Genomic DNA, 20702 nt, shown 5'->3' with positions numbered 1-20702 from the left:
CCTTCGGTCCACCTCTTGACCCTGACAGCAACATGAGCCTCATGTTTAATCAATGCAGTGAACTCATTACACCCCCTCCAACTCAACACAACAGCACAATCCCAAACCCACTTGATCCCAAGCTTCCCTCGATCACATTCAGTCACAGGAGATTTCAAGTAAATATGTGTGCTGGGATTGGTGGAGTGTCTAGCGAGAAACCTTGCACTATGTTCATGTTCCCTACTTCCTGCTGTGACGGCCCAAGACCCCACACTGCTTCCTGTGGCTGTTTGCCCGTATAACAGGAAATGAGCAGGCGAATAGCGAATAGATATCTAAGACATGGAGAGTGGATATGTGCATGACATGATTATCACGTGCTACTTCATAGCTTTATTGTTCTATGCAAAAAGACTCCCTAGCGGCTTAATTTCGTAGCTCTGACAGTAGGAACACTTTATGGCAGATGGTCCTTTGAGTGTCATTTAAGCTGTCTACTGAATGGGTCATATTAACTAATCCCTGTGTATTAACTAATCCCTGTGCCGTGCCATATTGTGACCCAAATATGTTATTAGGGTTTCTTAAGTCTCTAAAACTGTTTGCCAAATGAAAAACAAGTAATTAACTGACATGGAAAGACGTCCACATTTGCCATGTTCCATTAGTTGCCAGTAATCCATTTAGTAAACACCTCTGCAACTTTGTCACCTAGTCAGCCATGTAATCTCCCTGTCAGCTCGGGGTGTTTCTTTGGGTCACTGGGGCATCCAGCCTCCCAACTTGATTGGTGGCTGCTTTAACAAGAGGAGAGTGAAATTAAACAATGGACACCCTGGCTCTGTGGTTGGTCCCATCCTCCTCCACGGTGGCACTGAGGGCTAACCGGGCGCTGGGGTCACCTCTTCACCCCTGCCGAATAATTCAACCTATAATGGCTCCTAGGGGAGGTTGCAACACTTCCGTTCCCCACAGTGTCTAAATCTAGATGTGATGATGCTCCGTTACAGGGGAGGATTTTCGGGGGAGGATTTGTTTGTTTACCAAACAGATTTGTGTTTTTGTTCGGGGAGGGTTAGCTTTTCGTACCATTGGATGGCGTCTATTCGAGTTAGGCTCTGTTTTGAAAACTGAACCTTAGCATTTCCTTTCATGCTCAGATTCAAATCATCACTGACAGTTACTATGGGGAACATTTTAAAAAGGGAGTTTAGATGCTAAAAATATGCCCATAAACATTGTTACTGACGTTTGTCAAGAAACATACTTCTCAATATTTGTATATATGTATACTGAACATGTACACTGAACAGTAATATAAATGCAACACGCAACCATTTCAAAGATTTGACTGAGTTTCAGTTCAGTCAATTGAAATAAATTCATTAGGCCCTAATCTATGGATCTCACATGACTGGGTAGGGATGCAGCCATGGGTGGGCCTGGGAGGACATAGACCCACCCACTGGGGAGCCAGTCCCAGCCAATCAGAATGAGAATGTTTTATTACAGACAGAAATACTCTTCAGTACCTTTTCCACTGTATTATGCTCTGAACTCTAATCCAACCTTCTCTGATGCAGCCAGACGCCACTGAGCTCACGTTTGGGTCGTCATTATTACCTAAATCTTTCGAGAGAGCATTGAGCCAAATACCGTTAGTAGTGGTAATTGACCTCAGTGTTGGAACGCTCTTCAAAATCTCTGGGCGCTAAATAGGGTTTTCTTTCACAGTATTCTATCATCCCACCTAACGAATGCCATCAATCATATTTACAGCCGGGAAAGCCATGTCTGGAGGGAATGTGATCTTATTTTAATTATCCGCATTTAGCTCAGAGTTCTATGAAATGCTTCAAAATGGCATTTACCGCGTTGATTGTACACAGTGTACAGTAAATCATCAGATGTTTTCTACTAAGGCCTTTTATGATTTAACTATGCTCATGTTTAAGCATACTCATTTGTCTTGAAGTGACACCTGACGCTGCAAAGATACTCTGGAGCAAGTAGAGAGATTATCCATGAGGTGTGTATTGGCACCATCTATCATGGACTTATTCCAGACTTCTATTGACCCTATTTTGGTTTGCTTGTCTTTCCCTCAGATATTTGTTTGTGGTTTTGAGTCCATTTTATTTGGTTTTTAGCATCCTTTCACATTTAATTGAGTCTGCTAGATCTGTCACAGTCCATTTTGGTTCCTTTGTTTCCACGTGTGTCCATTTGACTCCATGAGGTGCCTTCTGGGTCCACAGTGAGATGTATAAAGGGACCTTTTCAATCCCCAAGGGTCTTTGAGGGGCCTCTCGGGGCTGCTTGGGTCCATGTAGGTTCATGAGAGTCTTTTTAGATCTGCGTCACAGCCTCTCTGGGTCCATTTGGGCTCATTTGGCAAGGGTGCTGATTTATGCAAACACCCAGCCCTGCTATCCTTTTCACATGAACCCCCTGCTGAATACAAGTCCCCACTGAATCACAAAATATTTGTCTGTAAATAAATATTGGGAAATATTTTCAGAGCCAGGCTGCAAGCTCTTCAAGGGTGCCTCTCCTATAGCAGGAAGTCACCAGTCTCTGGTAGACTTTGACTGCACCGTTTATTGTGAAATTTGTCCTCACTGTAACAGACTGTGAGTCAGAAGGTTCCCCTTTGACACCGATCTCTCCCACCTCTCTAATGTGTCCTGCCATCTCCCCGTATGAAGTAAATTGCGTCACGACAGGGCCGGCCTTTAGTTGTGTTAGACTCCGCAGAGCAAGGTCCTACTCTGTCAACCTGTCACGGTGGGATATTCTTGTCGCTGACACTCAATACTTCATCAAAATGGCCTAAATAATATGCCTAACCTACAGCCTGTCTCAACTGACTGTTCAGCTGAGGGAGGGGGATCAAAGTGGAGTCTAAGGATCACTGACACGTTTCGCTTTCCAGTGACATCCCCTTTGCGTAAACAATCCCAATAGTAAAAACAATGGTGTGAAAACTGAGATTCGCCCCTTCCTTTTGGAATTGTAATTTCCATCGATATAACAAGGACTTGGAGGGTAAATATAAACCACTTGTTATAACAGGAACTTGAAATGTATAGCTTGTAGTATTTGGTCCTAGGCCCCTTGCTTGGTTTCAAAAATATTGCCGCCATAATTATATACAGATGGAAATAGACCCAGCTGCCAGTTCGAACAGGCCTGTCAAAGTCAGATGCCCTCTCTCTGGGCGGGAGATCATCCACTTGACAAACTGCTTTTATCTTGCTAATAAGCAATCCAGTCACCCTCTGATTTTATCATGAGCTGTATGGATATCCACACAGAGACCTTTTAGTTCGGCTTCTGTGTCACTTTACTTACATATTCATTTTCTGGAATGTAAAGATGGTAATCATGATAAATGTACACTGCCGGTTTTGATATTACAAAAACCCCACTGCTTGATGGCTCATATGTGACATGAAACCTAAGGTAGTCAATTCTTTATTTAAATAGCGGGATCAAAAATGACATATTTGTATATACACTGAACAAAAGATATATAAACTGTAAAGTGCTGTGCCATGTTTCATGAGCTGAAGTAAAAGACATCTGTCGTATTTTGTTGTGTGACAAAACTGCACATTTTAGAGTGGCCTTTTTGTTTGTCCCCAGCACAAGGTACACCTGTGTAATGATCATGCTGTTTAATCTGCTTCTTGATATGCCACACCTGTCAGGTGGATGGATTGTCTTGGTAAAGGAGAAATGCTCACTAACAGGGATGTACTGTAAATGCAGCCAACTTGACACAACGATAAGAAGCATTGGAATGGGCCAGCATCCCTGTGGAACGGTTTCGACACCTGACGAATTGAGGGCTGTTCTGAGGCCGGGGGGGTAAAACTCAATATTAGAAAGGTGTTCCTAATGTTTGGAATACTCAGTGTATTTTGGTAATGGATAGCGCCCAAGTGCTGAGCACAGGGATTTTAATAACCTCATTGACACCTGTCAGTCAAATATATAATTTGAAAATAAAGACATATGGAAGTTGCTTGTTGACACTTGTTGATAGATTGTTTGACAGTCTGAAAGCAATTTAACTGTAGCAGTTTAACATTCAAACACCACCTCTGAGTGACTGTTTTTCTTTAGCTTAAAAGTACTATTTTCTGAAGTCTTTCTAGAACCTGAATTTCCACAGCATGAAGTTGTGATGCCAACTATGTGTCTCGTGTTTCCTCAGTAGTCCCAAACAGCACGAAGCGGGTGGACGAAGAGAAGAAGTTTCGGGACTGTGCCGATCTGTACCAGGCTGGTTTCTACAAGAGTGGGGTCTACACCATACATATTAATGCCCAGGAGACCAAAAAGGTGGGCAGCCAGTCAGAACTTCATATAGAGAACGCCATGTGAAAATATCTACCATTTCATCACTTTAAGCAGCTCTTTGATAAGTGTTTAGGGTGTTTTTGTCACTAAAGTGAGCTTCAACTCTGTCCAAGAAATCCAAAGACATTGACCCACTTGAGAGCAGCAAGTGAAGTGGGGCTATGATAGTTATTGGCTGCTTCAGTGCTTCAGGAATAATCGAAGGCTCAAAATATACCCTTGGCAGCCTGATGAGGGCCAGGGTTTACAAGAGGGTGGCGGGGGAGGGGGTGAAACAGGTGTTCACCACCTCCACAGGGTGCTGCCAGGCCTCAGACGGATGGCAGGGAGGTACGAGGGGGGAGGTTGGCGGAGGAGTGAGGGATGAGGGGGAGAGAAAGGAGAAAGGAGAAAGCCTCGTGTCTGGTTTCGGAGAATAATTCTGTCAGGGGCTATACATACTTAATTATACCCAGACCGGGCACTGTGTGTTCAGCTGGGGTCTTGTCCGAGGTGATAGACCTCCTCCAGACCTTCTCCACTACTCAAACAAATAGCACCACAGCAGATAGATACCCCTGTTATCAGCTTACACAGCGGCCAAGGGTTAAGGGTCATGTTCCATCCAGGTGTCCAGTGGTATGTGTCCTGCTCCACTGGCCCTGTCCACTTATGTCTGCACCAGGCCTGGGATTGGGGTCACCTCCTGGGAGTTGTTGGAGGATCAGGACACATTGATTACATTTGAGTAGGACTCACAACACTTCGCCCTGATGATACATGAGAAGGACTGTGTGCTGGAACCGATGATTCATAGAAAGGAATCACTAGTTAGGCCCGCTTTATTTTAGAATGGATGGTTCACAACAGCAAATGTAACCTATCATGTCTATATTTGTGCTCTAAATTGTAAGGTAAGAGCATGTGGGTTGTGTTTGTAGGCAGCCTGAGAAATTAATGACCATCGGGGAATGTGTGTTTACAGGTGCAATGTAACATGGAGACCGCTGGCGGCGGATGGACCATCATCCAGCGAAGAGAGGACGGCGGCCTGGACTTCCAGAAAACGTGGAAGGAGTACAAGATGGTGAGACGAGAAGAAGAACAAACAGCCCAACTCTAAAGCACCACATGCACAAGATAAAGCCATGCCTGAATGAGGAGTCTGTTTCCAACACACATCCTCTGCTACAGTAAATTATAAGAAATGGGTGTACTCTCGCCTCTCTCTCTTGGATTTAACATGTTGAAAAAGAGTGAGGTAGGATTCCCTTGTATTCTCAAGAGTGGCCAGGTCCTACCCAGCATCACCAGCTGTATCTCTGTTACGTCTGTGCACAGGGAGGGATTCCTCAGCCCTCGTATTAGAGACTCTAGCTTGGGTGTCGGAGGCTGGCACGAAATCCAGCCCAACCCTGGGCCTGACACACTGTTGTTATTCATATCAAAACAGGACAGCAGTAGTCGGAAAACGATACGTTTGTTTAGTCTTTACGTAACAGCGCAAGGTGTTGTGATCATCATCGTCCAGTCCATACGGGGATAGATATCGACTGGTGTACTAAGAGGCTAAGCTCTGTTTTGCTTTTAGGAGCGATGAGCTACCCCATTGCCATTCCAATTAGCTGTAGCGTATACTAACATAACGTAGGCATCACAGCAGCTGGAGACCAGATTAAATATGGAGGGTGTTTTAATTACCAATCTGAGCACATGGTAACGGGTGATCTGCAGAGGGTAAATATAGATTTGACAAGGGTGAAAAGGGAAAGGTTAAAGAGGTACGGACAGACAGTCCAGCTGGTTAGAAGCAGTGAGGGAGCCATGGCACCCCTAGCCAAGCATGGAGAGCGTGGAATAGAAGTGGCAATGGAATCAGCACGGACCCTAGCACCGCCACCGAATACTGGCACACCGTCGGTGTGGTCCTTTGCCTCCCTCAGAGGCCCTTCCTTGAAGAGCCTGTTAAGTGATTGATATAGTTTTATTGTGTGATTCAATTCACTGCTGTTGGTCTCTGTGGGCTTTTGCACATAAATTCAAAACACTTGAAGGATTCATAAATCTTTTGGGCGAACTTTATTGGGCTATTCCTATTTTGTGGGAGGATGGAGAGCACTCTGGCAGTGACCCCTACAATTAGTCGTCAAGTATGTGATCTTATCACCGTAATGTTTATAAATACATTAGCAGTACTGGATAGAGTATATGTAGCAGGATAACAAATCCGTTCTTTAACCGGTATGAGACACAAATCAATTTGACAATTTGCAATACCTTATTAAGTAAGTATTTGTCTAAGTTAGTATTTGTCAGAATGTATGGCAAACTTTATGAAAGAGCACTTTCTATCAATCTTTATCGTTTTAAGAAAAGGTTTTACTTCTCTACCCAACAATACCTCAAACCTCCTCTCTGAAATCCCTGGTAGACGCATTCAGCCAAGTTTGCGTGTGAATGAACCCTCTGGTGTGGAACATTAAGGGGGAACCACTACTGTTTGAGTCCAACCATCCCAACCACAAGCCAGGTTTGCAGAGGTGAAACGGAATCACAAGTGGAGGCCTTGGACAGCGCTAAAAGGCAGATCAGTCGGAAGTCAGATTGAGTCAGGGACGTGGCCCAGCCACTTTCTCCTTCCACCCACACAGCAGGACATGTCTCAGGCTGGAGGAATGCCCCATGTTTACTTTCCTCCTTCCATTCTCCTAATCATCGCAGGCTCTCGGCACATCTCCCCCTTCAACCCACCCCTTCCGCAAATCATTAATGGAACAGTCCAGAGCTCCAGACCAGTCTCTTTGAGCCATCATGTCACCCTAGTTTCTAATTCTCCCCATTGCAGGTTTGTTACTACCGCTGCCGTCAAAAGCACTTAATCTACAATGGTAGTCATTGTGACCCTATCTAAACGGTGTAATTGTTGAGAAGGCGTACGTGGCGCTGTGTGCATCTGTTGTCATTCTCATGGACTGTGTAATAAAGAGGGTTTATTACGAGTTTGGTTTGGGTGGGAATAGGAAGGGTGGAAAAGGTGCTTTGTGTGCCTTTTTTCAGCTGGTCCCAATTTATGCTCTCATAAACAGGGAGGGCTATTCTTGTGCGGTTTCATGCTTTGTGTTGCATTTGTTTAGGCGTCAATCCTGAAGCAGTCATTGATGATGACATCACAAAAATGTTATTAAAAAAATTCCATGGTGGAGAGATTGCATCTTTTCCAGGAAGACCTTGGAAGGGATCGGGAATGACTTCTATCCTGTATCCCGGAATTTACAGTAAGATTCCCTATGGGCCTCAGTGATGACTCTGGCCTCCTCTTTGCTCTTCTTCTTCTGTTGCAGGGCTTTGGGACGGTTTCTGCAGAGCACTGGCTGGGGAATGAGTTTGTATACCTGCTGACCAGCCAGAGGCAGTATGCCCTCCGTGTGGAGCTCACCGACTGGGACGGACACCAGGCCTTCTCCCTGTACGACCGCTTTCACATCGATAGTGAGAAACGCAACTACAGGTACTATTGAAGAGCTGTATGTATGTGTCTTGATAAGCCTCGAATTCATGTTGCCACTACTGACTGATATCTAAAATGGAGACATTGCTGACATTATGCAGTCCAAATTCCTTCTCATTTAATGGTATCATGTCATAACAGATATTTTACATACAGTAAAGTGTTCCCACAACTGATACTTGGTCCTTGACTAAGGAGTTTAACTTTTTGCTTCTTCCAGAGCGCTAAATATGCTTCAAACTGTGGCAGATGCTTGGATTCGTTAGATTTGGAAATTCATTCTCATTTAATGGTATCATATCATAACAGATATTTTACATACAGTAAAGTGTTCCCGCAACTGATACTTGGTCCTTGAATAAGGGGTTAAACTTTTTGCTTCTTCAAGAGCACTAAATATGCAGACGTTTGGATTCGTTAGATTTGGAAAACTACTGGAACATTCCAGAAAGTTTCGTGCAATCAAAGGTCTCTGAGAGGAGATGGTCTGACAATTCCAATTGAGGTGATTCGTCAGATTTGTAGCCCCTTCTGATAAGAAGCTACTTCAGTTTCTAAATGTTATTTTTTCAACTTCAGATGGATTTCTGTTTGTTTTCCGAAGACGTTGCAGCCATTTATGCTGCCGGGAAGGGTGCTTCGCAGCGTTCAGATGTTTGGACAAAATGGTGTGGTCGGGTTGAGAGTGAGGCGATTGTCATATCTAATTTGTGGAAACATCTTGGATTATGTGACGACAGGATTTACTTTAAAGAAGTCTGCCTCTTAAAGTGTTAGGTGCACACTCTCCAGGTTTTCTCTGTAGGCTACAGAAATGGATTTTACGGTAAAGCTATAGGGAGAGGTCAACCGATTTCTTTTGTTGTGCGCTGAGACTAAATCCGGGTTTATATGTCCCATTGTGAAGATTGGATAACTCCATCCCTTTTTACCTCTCAGAGTTTAATACTGACTGCACAGACACTGACTTCCTTCTCCCTATAGTCAGTATTTGACAAGGAAAGATTTGTTAAGTGCAGAGAAGGACCATGTAGGATACGGTTCAAGGGGGGATAATGCAGGTATGTTTATCTACACTGTATGTATAAAAGGACACTTGAACAGGGATAGTGATTTATTTGCACTCAAAGGATTCTCCCTCCCTCTCTCTCTTTCACTGTTTCCCTCTCTTCCTCTCTCTCTCTCTCCCTCACACACACATACTGTAACCTCTTGCTATTTCGATGGGGGAAACAGTGGTTGTTTGTTTCTTCAGGGCAGGAAGAGGCGTCTTTGAGCCTACAGTGGGCTTTAGTTAAGGGAAGGAAGGCTCGTTGGCGCTCGGAGTGGAGAAATCTAATCGGCCTGCTGTTCACTATAAATATATTTGTTCTCTCAAATAGTTGTGTGATTGCTTCTCAAGAGCATTGGCCAAAACCAACCAGGCCACAAACAAAGCTGCCATCTATGTTCTGTTCTCCTCTGCTCTGGCACCTCCACTTCAGAATCCCAAACAATCTGCGACATGTTCTTCAACTTGTATTTATTGTACTGAGAAGCAACAGATTGTAGCAAAAGATAGCATGACGTTTTGGTTTGGTTTTGGATTATTTTGGGCATCGGTGGTGGGGGCCTTACTGGAATAGTACAATCTCCACTGACGCAGACAGACACGTTTGTTAAGACACATAAACGAAAGTAGCATGGTCATGCAACTCACTTACACACACACACACACACGCACACACACACACACACACACGCACACACACACACACACACACACACACACAGGCACACAGACCTACACGCACCCATTGGATACCGCAGATGGTAATTTAAAGCTGTAGTCCACCGATGCACAAGTGTGCCCATTTATTATAAACAATGTCAAGCTTTGCGAGGAAATGTTTGCTTCACTGCCAGCTCCTTGGTTGCGTCTAAATATAAAGCCAGACGGAAATGACTTGGTTTGAAAGAAGTGCAATTATTGCCCAGAGAAATATAGGATTCTAATCCTTGATCTAAATCATATACAGCATGGACTAATTGTCACATTTATTACTGTCCCCCCTATTTTAATGATTTCCAAAGCACAGAGGCTGAGTAATACTCACCAACACTATTTTATTTAGTATCCAGACAGCATAATAAATACAATATAATAAAGCTATTAAATCAATCCATCGCAATGTAGATCTTGGTTATTCAAAACATATTTGTGAGTAAGTAGTTGGAGAAGTAAGTAAATTGGCCTGGTTCTCTTCTCATGGTGTGACTAATGCCGCGTTCAAGTGCTATTCAGAACTAGGAAACTCTGAAATTTCCGAACTGCAAATTGGTTATAGTTATACACGTGCAGCTTTCAACGAATCAGCAAGTCAGAAATTCAGAGTTTCCTAGTTCCGACTAGCATCTGAATGCGGCAATAGTCATTTCCAGATGACACAGTATTATGGGATTGATGCAGAAGTCTTCGAGAGTCTGTGCTACTCTTCCCTTTTTTTTGTGTTGAAGCCGTGCTTAAGGATGTTTGTACTGGCAATAGCCTGCATCCATATAAACATGAAAAAAGCATCTTAGAATCAATTTTACAGAAAGGGAATACAGTGTTTGTGAAAATATTTTCACTTGTTCTGTCTTTTAAATATGAGTCCGTGTGTGCAGCTAACTTTCTTGTTCCCTAATGCTTTTCTCCCCCGTATTTTCCCATTATGTAAGGTCTTATTTTACCCCAAAAGGACAATGCCCATATTACAATATACTTTAAACTGGCATCAACAATGCTACTCAACTTATGCTTTACAAATACCGTTGAAATTGCTGAAAGAGTATTTACGGGCTGACCTTGTAACTCATAACTACACAGCTCCCACTGAACTATGCTTGAACAAGCTTGTAATTTTTTATTTTTTTTTGGGGGGGGGGGGGGGGGTGTTTCGCTCCATTGTGAATCACGTTTCTGCAATTGCTATAACCTATGTCTCTCTGTAAACAAATACAAAGGAGCAGTCTATAAAATGGACTGAAATTGTTAGCTTGGTGAAATAGTGGGTTGCAACTGAAATAATGGGCTGTACAGTGATTTAGTCATGACCTGCGAATGGCATTGATAATGATGTCCATCAACACATTCGATCGATAACACTAATTGATCAACATTTACAGTATGGGCCTCAAAATGAGTCTTATTAGAGAAAGATGGCGGGAGGAAAGAGCAGGGGGAAAAAATACAGACTGATAGAAAGAGCAAAAGAGGGGGAGTGATCAGAAAGATGGGAATAAATACATTCCTACTGCAGAGGGGCAGGGAGGGGAATGGAACAAGCATTCACACTGCCAATCTGTGGACAGATCTTATTCATTATAGATTTGTGTCTAATCTTATTTAATAAGATCATTTTGAAGGATAGAAGAGGGCGAGGAAAACGATAGTTACGGTTGTAAGTTGCTTAGAAGGTTTGCTGTGAAGCAAAACATCAGTGTTGTTGCAAAGTTTAACTTACAAACGGATAGGAACTTTTGTTTCCAGAACTGGTGTGTGTGTGTGTGTGTGCGTGCGTGCGTGCGTGCCTGCGTGCGTGTGTGTGCGCGTGGTGGCCTGGGTGGTCAGGGAGAGTGTTTCCGGGGGTCGGCCAGGCATGAGATAGTGCCAGATACATGTTATTTCTCAGGGGTCACAGCCATCAGTCAGGGGTCAGAGTTGATTATATGACACAGACTACAGAAGGGCTTTGACCAATGGCTTACATCCTTTTCAACACGGATCTGAGTAGTGGCCCTGTACCACAGTGGTCCAGGGGGATCATTTGACATATTAACAATTCATATTGAAGTGTTGAATTATGTAACTGTTTAGTCTACTTGCTAATCCTTTATAAGCTATTTAGAGTTTCCTTAACTTTCAAATGCCCTTAGGTGTACTAACTACAGTGTAAGTTATGATTATTTACTTTACTACATTATGAATAGAATCTTTGCAAGGATTCAAATTTCATGTTAGTTTCTGCTTGCATGCACCATGCTGTATTTGGGTCTGTAAATGTGTGTATTTTATTGCAGTTGTGCTTTAACGTTGCATGTGAGGATTTAAGTATTGAATAAAACCATCATCTCTGGAACATTTTGAAATCGAACTATGTTAAAAAGCAGTGTGGGAGTTACTGAACACATGCACGGACACGAGTGAGGTTTACAGCTCCACGCTCTCCTCCGCATGTGTGCCGAAATCCTCTCCGTTGGAGAAAGGCCCTATCATGTTTACTCTTCAACTGACTGTTAAATCGTTATTAAATATCCTTCCTCTTCAAGCCAAGCTCCCTAAATCCTGGGATTTCTCCATATGGTAATGGGGAATCAGACAGTACCCTCAGATGTATTTGACGTGGGGGATTTGGAGAAGGACTTGGCAAAGGAGGGATTCTCTAGCTCGGCTGTAACCCCTCTGTCCTAGCCTTACACTGAGATGGGATCCCTGATACCCCTAACTCCTGAAGCTCGGTTTACTCATCCAACACGCATCCGCACTGCATTCTGACTGATAACCACAGTGCAGTGGGGAGGCAGCAACGCTGAATACTGTCTGTCCGTAAATCAAATGCTAAGGTATCTGAATACAACGTTATGTTGTGAAGCTAAAATCTAAAGATGATTTAGGTGAGAGGCGGTAGTATTATTCTGATATTTTATTAACCTTTTGTTGGGTTGCGGCTTAAGGTTTTAGTTTAAAGAAATTAACAGGGATGCATACAGTATGATCTACCTCAGTGATGATAATCATTGGCAACTTGTAAAGTAAAAAATGGTGAGTGTGTGTGCACATACGTGTGTGTGTCCATATGTTCGTCTGTCTCTGTGATGACACCCAGCGGCAGGCGAGCGAATGGGCTACAGCCAGACACCTCTGGGTAGGACGTGGTCCATTGGGCATGGTGATTAACCTCTGCTTTGAGCCAATTAGGCTGCAGTTCAGCAGGCTAATGACTGCCAGGTGTGCGACAGCATGTGCTGCCTGGACCTCAGCAGGTTTGGTCGTCTCCAAACTCCTTCTCAGACTGGGATAAAAGGAATGAAGCCAGCATGCTAGGTTGAACTGTGTCAGTCAAGAGAGGAAAGAAGTCAATTTGAAAGACTGACACAATTCTTTCTATGTCACACACATACAAAATAAACTTTTGTACAGGCAGACATACTGTAACAAACGTACACCTGTAGATTACATGTTAAAATGTGCTTAAAACATCTCTGGGGGAATCCCTTCAGAATGTAAGTACATAAAATAAAGTAAAACAGCAATATCCCCCATTTGGGATAACACGGGGCCTTTTGAAATGGGACATGGCAAGCAGATAACAGACGGGCTGTGGAAGTGTCAGTGGGGGCCATTCCACAGTGTGTTTAGCCACAGTCTGATACATCTCACTGGTGCGGAGGAGAAAGACATATTTATGATTTTCTTTATTTTGCAGTGTTTAGGGATGAATGCCACCTTCACTGAGAACCCCTGATGTATGGACCCCTATGGCACACAGGACTTATGGTACTTTGGGGAGTGGAGGTCTCTGTTAACTTTAACTGTCGCTGGCTGAGCCTGGGTGGTTTGATACAGCCTTACAGATACAGGAACTCAATTACTATGTTGTTTTATGTTGCATACATGCAGGTATTAGGTAGGCCTTACTCAAGTGGTTGAAACAAAAGAGAAGTGAGATTGATGGAAACAATTCTATCTTGATACTACATCACGATGTAATTCAGCCTAGAATGAGCAACATCTACATAGTTTGTATGACCAATATAGCCTCGCAGCCTAGCTGTAAAGTGTTATTGACAGTGGAGGCTCCTCATCCTACTCGATAAATTTGATTTTATATTAAAAAAGTTGTCCTTTTTAGATAAAACTATAGTAAATATATTCACGTCACCATATAGCTGATTAAAACACACTGTTTTGCAATGAAGGTCTACATTTCCATCCTCCTCCGGGTACATTGACTTAACTACAAAAGGCTCATGGTTCTCACCCCCTTCCATAGACATACATTGTAATTATTACTACTTCCGGAGGACGTCGTCCAACCTATCACAGCTTTTGCAGCATGAACTGACATCTTGTCCACCCAATCAAAGGATCAGAGAATTAATCTAGTACTGAAAGCTTAAGCTAAAGATAGCTAGCACTGCAGTGCATAAAATGTGGTGAGTAATTGACTCCAAGAGAGAGAAAGATATAAGTTCTGATCAAATTAATTTATTAAAACATGAAGGAGAAGTAGCAGAAAGAAAGAGAAAGAGCTAGCTAAAAAATTGTTATTTTTAAAATCACTTTTACTTTTACTTTTACTAATGCAGCTAGCTAAAGTAGCCTAATCAAACACCCGGCTCAAACAGAGGCTATCCAACACTGGAACTCTTCCAAGTCAAGGTAAGCTTTTTTTAAATTAATTTATTGTCACCGGGGCCTGCCGTTGTAACTGCTAAATGACTTACTGTACACTGTACTACGTGATTGTAGCGGGAATACTAATGTGTTACTTCTAGTAGCTATGTTGACTATGAGGGCAAAAGGCTCAAATTTTGAGCCCAACATTTTTTGGGGGCTTGCCTGTTTTGCATGCTAGTGTCCCACCTGGCCAAAAGCCAGAGAAAATGCAGAGCGCCAAATTCAAATAAATTACCATAAAAATTTAACTTGCATGAAATCACACATGTAAGATACCAAATTAAAGCTACACGTGTTGTGAATACAGCCAACATGTCAGATTTCAAAAAGGCTTTTCGGCGAAAGCAAACAATGCTATTATCTGGGGATAGCACGTCCGTAAACAAAAGAGAGAAAACATATTTCAACCCTGCAGGAGCAACACAAAACGCAGAAATATAAATCATGCCTTACCTTTGACGAGCTTCTTCTGTTGGCACTCCAATATGTCCCATAAACATCACAAATGGTTCTTTTGTTCGATTAATTCCGTCGATATATATCCAAAATGTCCATTTATTTGGCTCGTTTGATCCAGAAAACATTGGTTCCAACTTGCTCAACGTGACTACAAAATATCTCAAAAGTTACCTGTAAACTTTGCCAAAACATTTCAAACTACTTTTGTAATACTTGAAGACGGGATGATCTGTGTTCAATACAGGAAGAAAACAAACTGACGCTGCCTTTCTGGTCACGCGCCTCTAACAGTACACTTGAAGTGACCCTCTTTTTGAACAGGGCTACTTCTTCATTACATAAAGGAATAACCTCAACCAATTTCTAAAGACTGGTGACATCCAGTGGAAGCGGTAGGAACTGCAAGAAGGTCCCTTAGAAATCTGGATTCCCAATGAAAAACCATTGAAAAGCGAGTGACCTCAAAAAACAAAAAGATCTGAATGGTTTTTCCTCTGGGTTTCGCCTGCTACATAAGTTCTGTTATACTCACAGACATGATTCAAACCGTTTTAGAAACTTCAGAGTGTTTTCTATCCAAATCTACTAATAATATGCATATCTTATCTTGTGGGGATGAGTGGCAGGCAGTTGAATTTGGGCATGCATTTCATCCGGACGTGAAAATACTGCCCCGTCACCAAGAAGTTAATACGTGTCACATATCAGTTTGCAAACAATGTAAAACAAAATATATATCATTGAGTTAATAAAGCCGCATACACACATGGTCTCTTTTTTGTTTCGTTGAGTAAGGCAGCTCCAAAATGCAGGTGTTTCAGCCTAGCTCAGTGCTTTCTGTGGTGGGGCAAGCCAGCAGAGAATACAGAGTGTTACGCCGTGACTGGCTCAGTGTTCTGTCACTCATGGGGACACTACGTCACCACCAAGTCTAAGGGTAGAGCTAGAAAATTCTAGCCCCGTGGGTGCTGCCATAGAGTTACATTTGAAGTGCCCATCCAAGAAGGCTCAAGGTCATTGACCACAGATAAAATGACGTCAAATCACGTTACATGTATAGTAACTTTGATTGGACTGATTGTACTCATGTCAATACCATACTTTCAAAATCTTAGCTAGCAGTCATCATCATGACATTTAATGGTTAAAGACATGGAGAATAAACACTCCTCCTCACAGCTGCTAATTTCCCTTAATGTTGATGGTGTGGTTGTTACTGACAAGAAGCACATGGCTGAGCTCTTCAATCACCACTTCATTTAAGTCAGGATTCCTACTTGACTCAGCCATGCCTCCTTGCCCGTCCAACATTTCCTCATCTCCCACCCCTTCTAATGCGACTATCCCCGATGCCTCTCCCTCTTTTCCCCTGCCCCGCTGCAAAGTTTCTGCCTGCAGACAGTCACTGAGTCCGAGGGGCTAAAGGAGCTCCTTATTAAACTTGACCCCAAAAAAACATCTCGGTCAGATGGTTTAGACCCTTTCTTCATTAAGGTTGCTGCCCCTATAATTGCCAAGCCAATATCCAACCGTTTTAACCTGTCTCTCCTTTATGGGGAGGTTCCCATTGCTAGGAAAGTAGCCACGGTTCATCCTTTATTTAAAGGAGGAGAGCAAGCTGATGCTAACTGTTAAAGGCCTATTTCTATTTTGCCCTGTTTATCAAAAGTGTTGGAAAAACTTGTCAATAATCAACTGACTGGCTTTCTTGATGTCTACAGTATTCTCTCGGGTATGCAATCTGGTTTCCGCTCAGGTTATGGATGTGTCACTGAAACCAACCTGTTATGGATGATGCGAATTTTCGCAGCTTTTTGTTAAAAATCGCGCAACATTTCAAAGTCCTGCTACTCATGCCAGGAATATAGTATATGCATATGATAAGTATGTGTGGATAGAAAACACTCTGAAGTTTCTAAAACTGGTTAAATTGGGTCTGTGGCTATAACAGAACGTGTTTAGGAGTAAAAATCCCTGGTAAAACTGTTTACCAAAAATATATATATATATTTGTCCGCCATTCAATGAATTGTTTAAGACGAGAGAAAATATATGCGAATCACCTGTAAACGCCTACAGCTTCTACACGATGTCGCCATTGCTATCAGTATCAGAATGTATTTATTCATTTATCCTTGGTTACAACACGAATAGACCCCTCCTTTCTTGAGGCGCACCACACTATGTTGTGAAACTGAAAAAATGGACGATGATTTCCAGACTTGCTGCTATCGAATACAGATCGCCCCGTGATCAATTTGATACATCATTAACGTTTATTAATACCTAAAGTTGGTTTAGAAAAGTCGTTTGAAGTGATTTGAAAAAAGTTTATAGGCAACTTTTGTAATTTTAAAAAGTGACGTTGCGTCTTGTAAATGGACTTTTCTCAGCATCAGACTGGTCTTCAGCAAATGACATTTTGGGTATACAATGACGGATTTAATCGGGAAAAAGACCCAATTGTGATGTTTATGGGACATATAGGAGTGCCAACAAAGAAGCTCGTCCAAGGTAATGACTGTTTTATATTTTATTTCTGCGTTTTGGGTAGTGCCGGCTACCGCAAAATCTGTTGTTTACGTGTCGTGCTGGTATTTTGTGGGGTGCATGCTATCAGATAATAGCTTCTCATGCTTTCGCCGAAAAGCATTTTACAACTCTGACTTGGTGGCTAGATTCACAACGAGTGTAGCTTTAATTCAGTACCTTGCATGTGTATTTTTATGAAAGTTTGAGTTTTATCGAGTACTTTACTCAAGTACTATAGGTGGCGCTCTAAAATTTCCGCTGAGCTATCCCTGTGCAGGGACCACCTCCATAAGAAGTTTTAAAGGTCCTCAATGATGTCACCATTGCCCTTGATTCTAAGCAATATTGTGCTGTTATTTTTTATTGACTTGGTCAAAGCTTTTGATACGGTAGACCATTCCTCCTTGTGGACCAGCTAAGGAGTATTGGTGTCTCTAAGGGGTCTTTGGGCTGGTTTGCTAACTACCTCTCTCAAAGAGTGCAGTGCATAAAGTCAGAAACTCTGCTGTCTCAGCCACTGCCTGTCACCAAGGGAGTACCCCAAGGCTCGATCCTAGGCCCCACGGTCCTCTCAATTTACATCAACAACATAGCTCAGGCAGTAGGAAGCTCTCTCATCCATTTATATGCAGTTGATACAGTCTTATACTCAGCTGGCCCCTCCCCAGATTTTGTGTTAAATGCTCTACAACAAAGCGTTCTTAGTGTCCAACAAGCTTTCCCTACCCTTAACCTTGTTCTGAACAGCTCCAAAACAAAGGTCATGTGGTTTGGTAAGAAGAATGCCCCTCCTCCCACATGTGTTATTACTACCTCTGAGGGTTTTGAGCTTGAGGTAGTCACCTCATACAAATACTTGGGAGTATGGCTAGATGGTGCACTGTTCTTCTCTCAGCACATATCAAAGCTGCAGGCTAAAGTTCAATCTAGACTTGGTTTCGTAATCGCTCCTCTTTCACCCCAGCTGCCAAACTAACACTGATTTAGATGACCATCCTACCCATGTTAGATTATGGATACATAATTTCTAGAGCGGCAGGTAAGGGTGCTCTCGAGCGGCTAGATGTTTTTACCATTCGACCATCAGATTTGCCACCAATGCTCCTTATAGGAGACATCAGTGCACTCTATACTCCTCTGTAAACTGGTCATCTCTGTATACCCATTGCAAGACCCACTGGTTGATGCTTATTTATAAATCCCTCTTAGGCCTCACTCCCCCCTATCTGAGATATCTACTGTAGCCCTCATCCTCCACATACAACACCCATTCTTCCAGTCACATTCTGTTAAAGGTCCCCAAAGCGCACACATCCTTGGGTCGCTCCTTTTTTCAGTTCACTGCTGCTAGCGACTGGAATGAGCTGCAACAAACACTCAAACTGGACAGTTTTATCTCAATCTCTTCATTCAAAGACTCAACCATGGACACTCTTGCTGACAATTGTGGCTACTTTGTGTGATGTATTGTTGTCTCTAACCTTCTTGCACTTTGCGCTGTTGTCTGTGCCCAATGATGTTTGTATCATGTTTTGTGCTGCTACCATGTTGTGTTGCTACCATGAGGTTGTTACAGTGCCTTGCAAAGGTATTCATCCTCCTTCGCATTTTTCCTATTTTGTTGCATTACAACCTGTAATTTAAATTGATTTGGATTTGGATGTCATGTAATGGACATACACAAAATAGTCCAAATTGGTGAAGTGAAATGAAAAAAATTACTTGTTTAAAAAATAATAATAATAAATAAACGGAAAAGTGGTGCGTGCATATGTATTCACCCCCTTTGCTATGAAGCCCCTAAATAAGATCTGGTGCAACCAATTACCTTCAGAAGTCACATAATTATTTAAATAAAGTGCACCTCTGTGCAATCTAAGTGTCACATGATCTCAGTATATATATATACCTGTTCTGAAAGGCCCCAAGAGTCTGCAACACCATTAAGCAAGTGGCACCATGAAGACCAAGGAGCTCTCCAAACAGGTCAGGGACAAAGTTGTGGAGAAGTACAAATCAGGTTTGGGTTATAAAAAAATATCAGAAACTTTGAACATCCCATGGAGCGCCATTAAATCCATTATTAAAAAATGGAAAGAATATGGCACCACAACAAACCTGCCATGAGAGGGCCACCCACCAAAACTCATGAACCAGGCAAGGAGGGCATTAATCAGCGAGGCAACAAAGAAGCCAAAGATAACCCTTAAGGAGCTGCAAAGCTCCACAGCGGAGGTTGGAATATCTGTCCATAGGAACACTTTAAGCCGTACACTCCACAGAGATGGGCTTTGCGGAAGAGTGGCCAGAAAAAAAGTCATTGCTTAAAGAAAAAAATAAGCAAACCCGTTTGGTGTTTGCCAAAAGACATGTGGGAGACTCCCCAAACATATGGAAGAAGGTACTCTGGTCAGATGAGAGTAAAATTGAGCTTTTTGGCCATCAAGGCCAACACCTCATCACCCCAAGAATACCATCCCTGGTGGTGGCAACATCATGCTGTGGGGATGTTTTTCATTGGCAGGGACTGGGAAACTGGTCAGAATTGAATAAATTATGGATGGCGCTAAATACAGGGAAATCCTTGAGGGAAACCTGTTTCAGTCTTCCAGAGATTTGAGACTGGGACGGAGGTTCACCTTCCAGCAGGACAATGACCCTAAGCATACTGCTAAAGCAACAGTTGAGTGGTTTAAGGCGAAACATTTCAATGTCTTGGAATGGCCTAGTCAAAGCCCAGACCTCAATCCAATTGAGAATCTGTGATATAACTTAAAGATTGCTGTATACCAGCAGAACCTATCCAACCCGAAGGAGCTGGAGCAGTTTTGTCTTGAAGAATGGGCAACAATCCCAGTGGCCACATGTGCCAAGCTTATTGAGGCATACCCCAAGAAACATGCAGCTGTAATTGCTGAGAAAGGTGGCTCTACATAGTATTGTTTTTTGGGGGGTGAATAGTTATGCAAGCTCAAGTTCAGTTTTTTTGTCTTATTTCTTGTTTGTTTCACAATAAAAAATATTTTGCATCTTCAAAGTGGTAGGCATGTTGTGTAAATCAAATGATACAAACCCCCACATTAGTTCCAGGTTGTAAAGCAGCAAACCACTGTATGTTGTGTAGCTACCATGGTGTGTTGTCATGTGTTGCTGCCTTGCCATGTTGTTGTCTTAGGTCTCTCTTTATGTAGTGTTGTGTTGTCTCTCTTGTTGTGATGTGTGTGTTGTCTTATATTTTTGTTTTTCATTTTTCATTTTTAATCCCAGGCCCCCGTCCCCTGCAGGAGGCCTTTTGCCTTTTGGTAGGCCGTCATTGCAAATAAGAATTTGTTCTTAACCGACTTGCCTAGTTAAATAAAGGTTTAATAAATAAAGTCGACAATCTACTGGCAAATCCTTTTTAATCCTTGTCATATGAAGAGAAATAATGAAGAGAAATTATAGAGAAAACGT

At 42.5% G+C, this 20702-nt stretch overlaps 1 protein-coding gene across 2 annotated transcripts in view; it reads left to right on the top strand.

Annotated features, from left to right (window-relative positions):
• Positions 1-20702, top strand: part of angpt1 (angiopoietin 1) — a 67877-nt gene that overhangs the window by 28972 nt on the left and 18203 nt on the right. Inside the window, exons 5-7 of one of the 2 annotated variants that reach the window (XM_021571818.3) lie at positions 4208-4332; positions 5315-5416; positions 7671-7837. In XM_021571818.3, coding sequence (XP_021427493.2) covers positions 4208-4332; positions 5315-5416; positions 7671-7837 — 394 coding nt within the window. Of the gene's footprint in view, positions 1-4204; positions 4333-5314; positions 5417-7670; positions 7838-20702 lie in introns of both variants that reach the window. The other variant, XM_021571817.3, reaches the window with a different exon arrangement.

Source organism: Oncorhynchus mykiss, chromosome 18, assembly GCF_057628025.1.
Source record: "Oncorhynchus mykiss isolate SJ-2025 chromosome 18, ASM5762802v1, whole genome shotgun sequence".
In the NCBI taxonomy this organism is placed as follows: Eukaryota; Metazoa; Chordata; class Actinopteri; order Salmoniformes; family Salmonidae; genus Oncorhynchus; species Oncorhynchus mykiss.
Note: the sequence above shows the minus strand (reverse complement) of the source record. Positions and strands in the feature narration are given on the sequence as shown.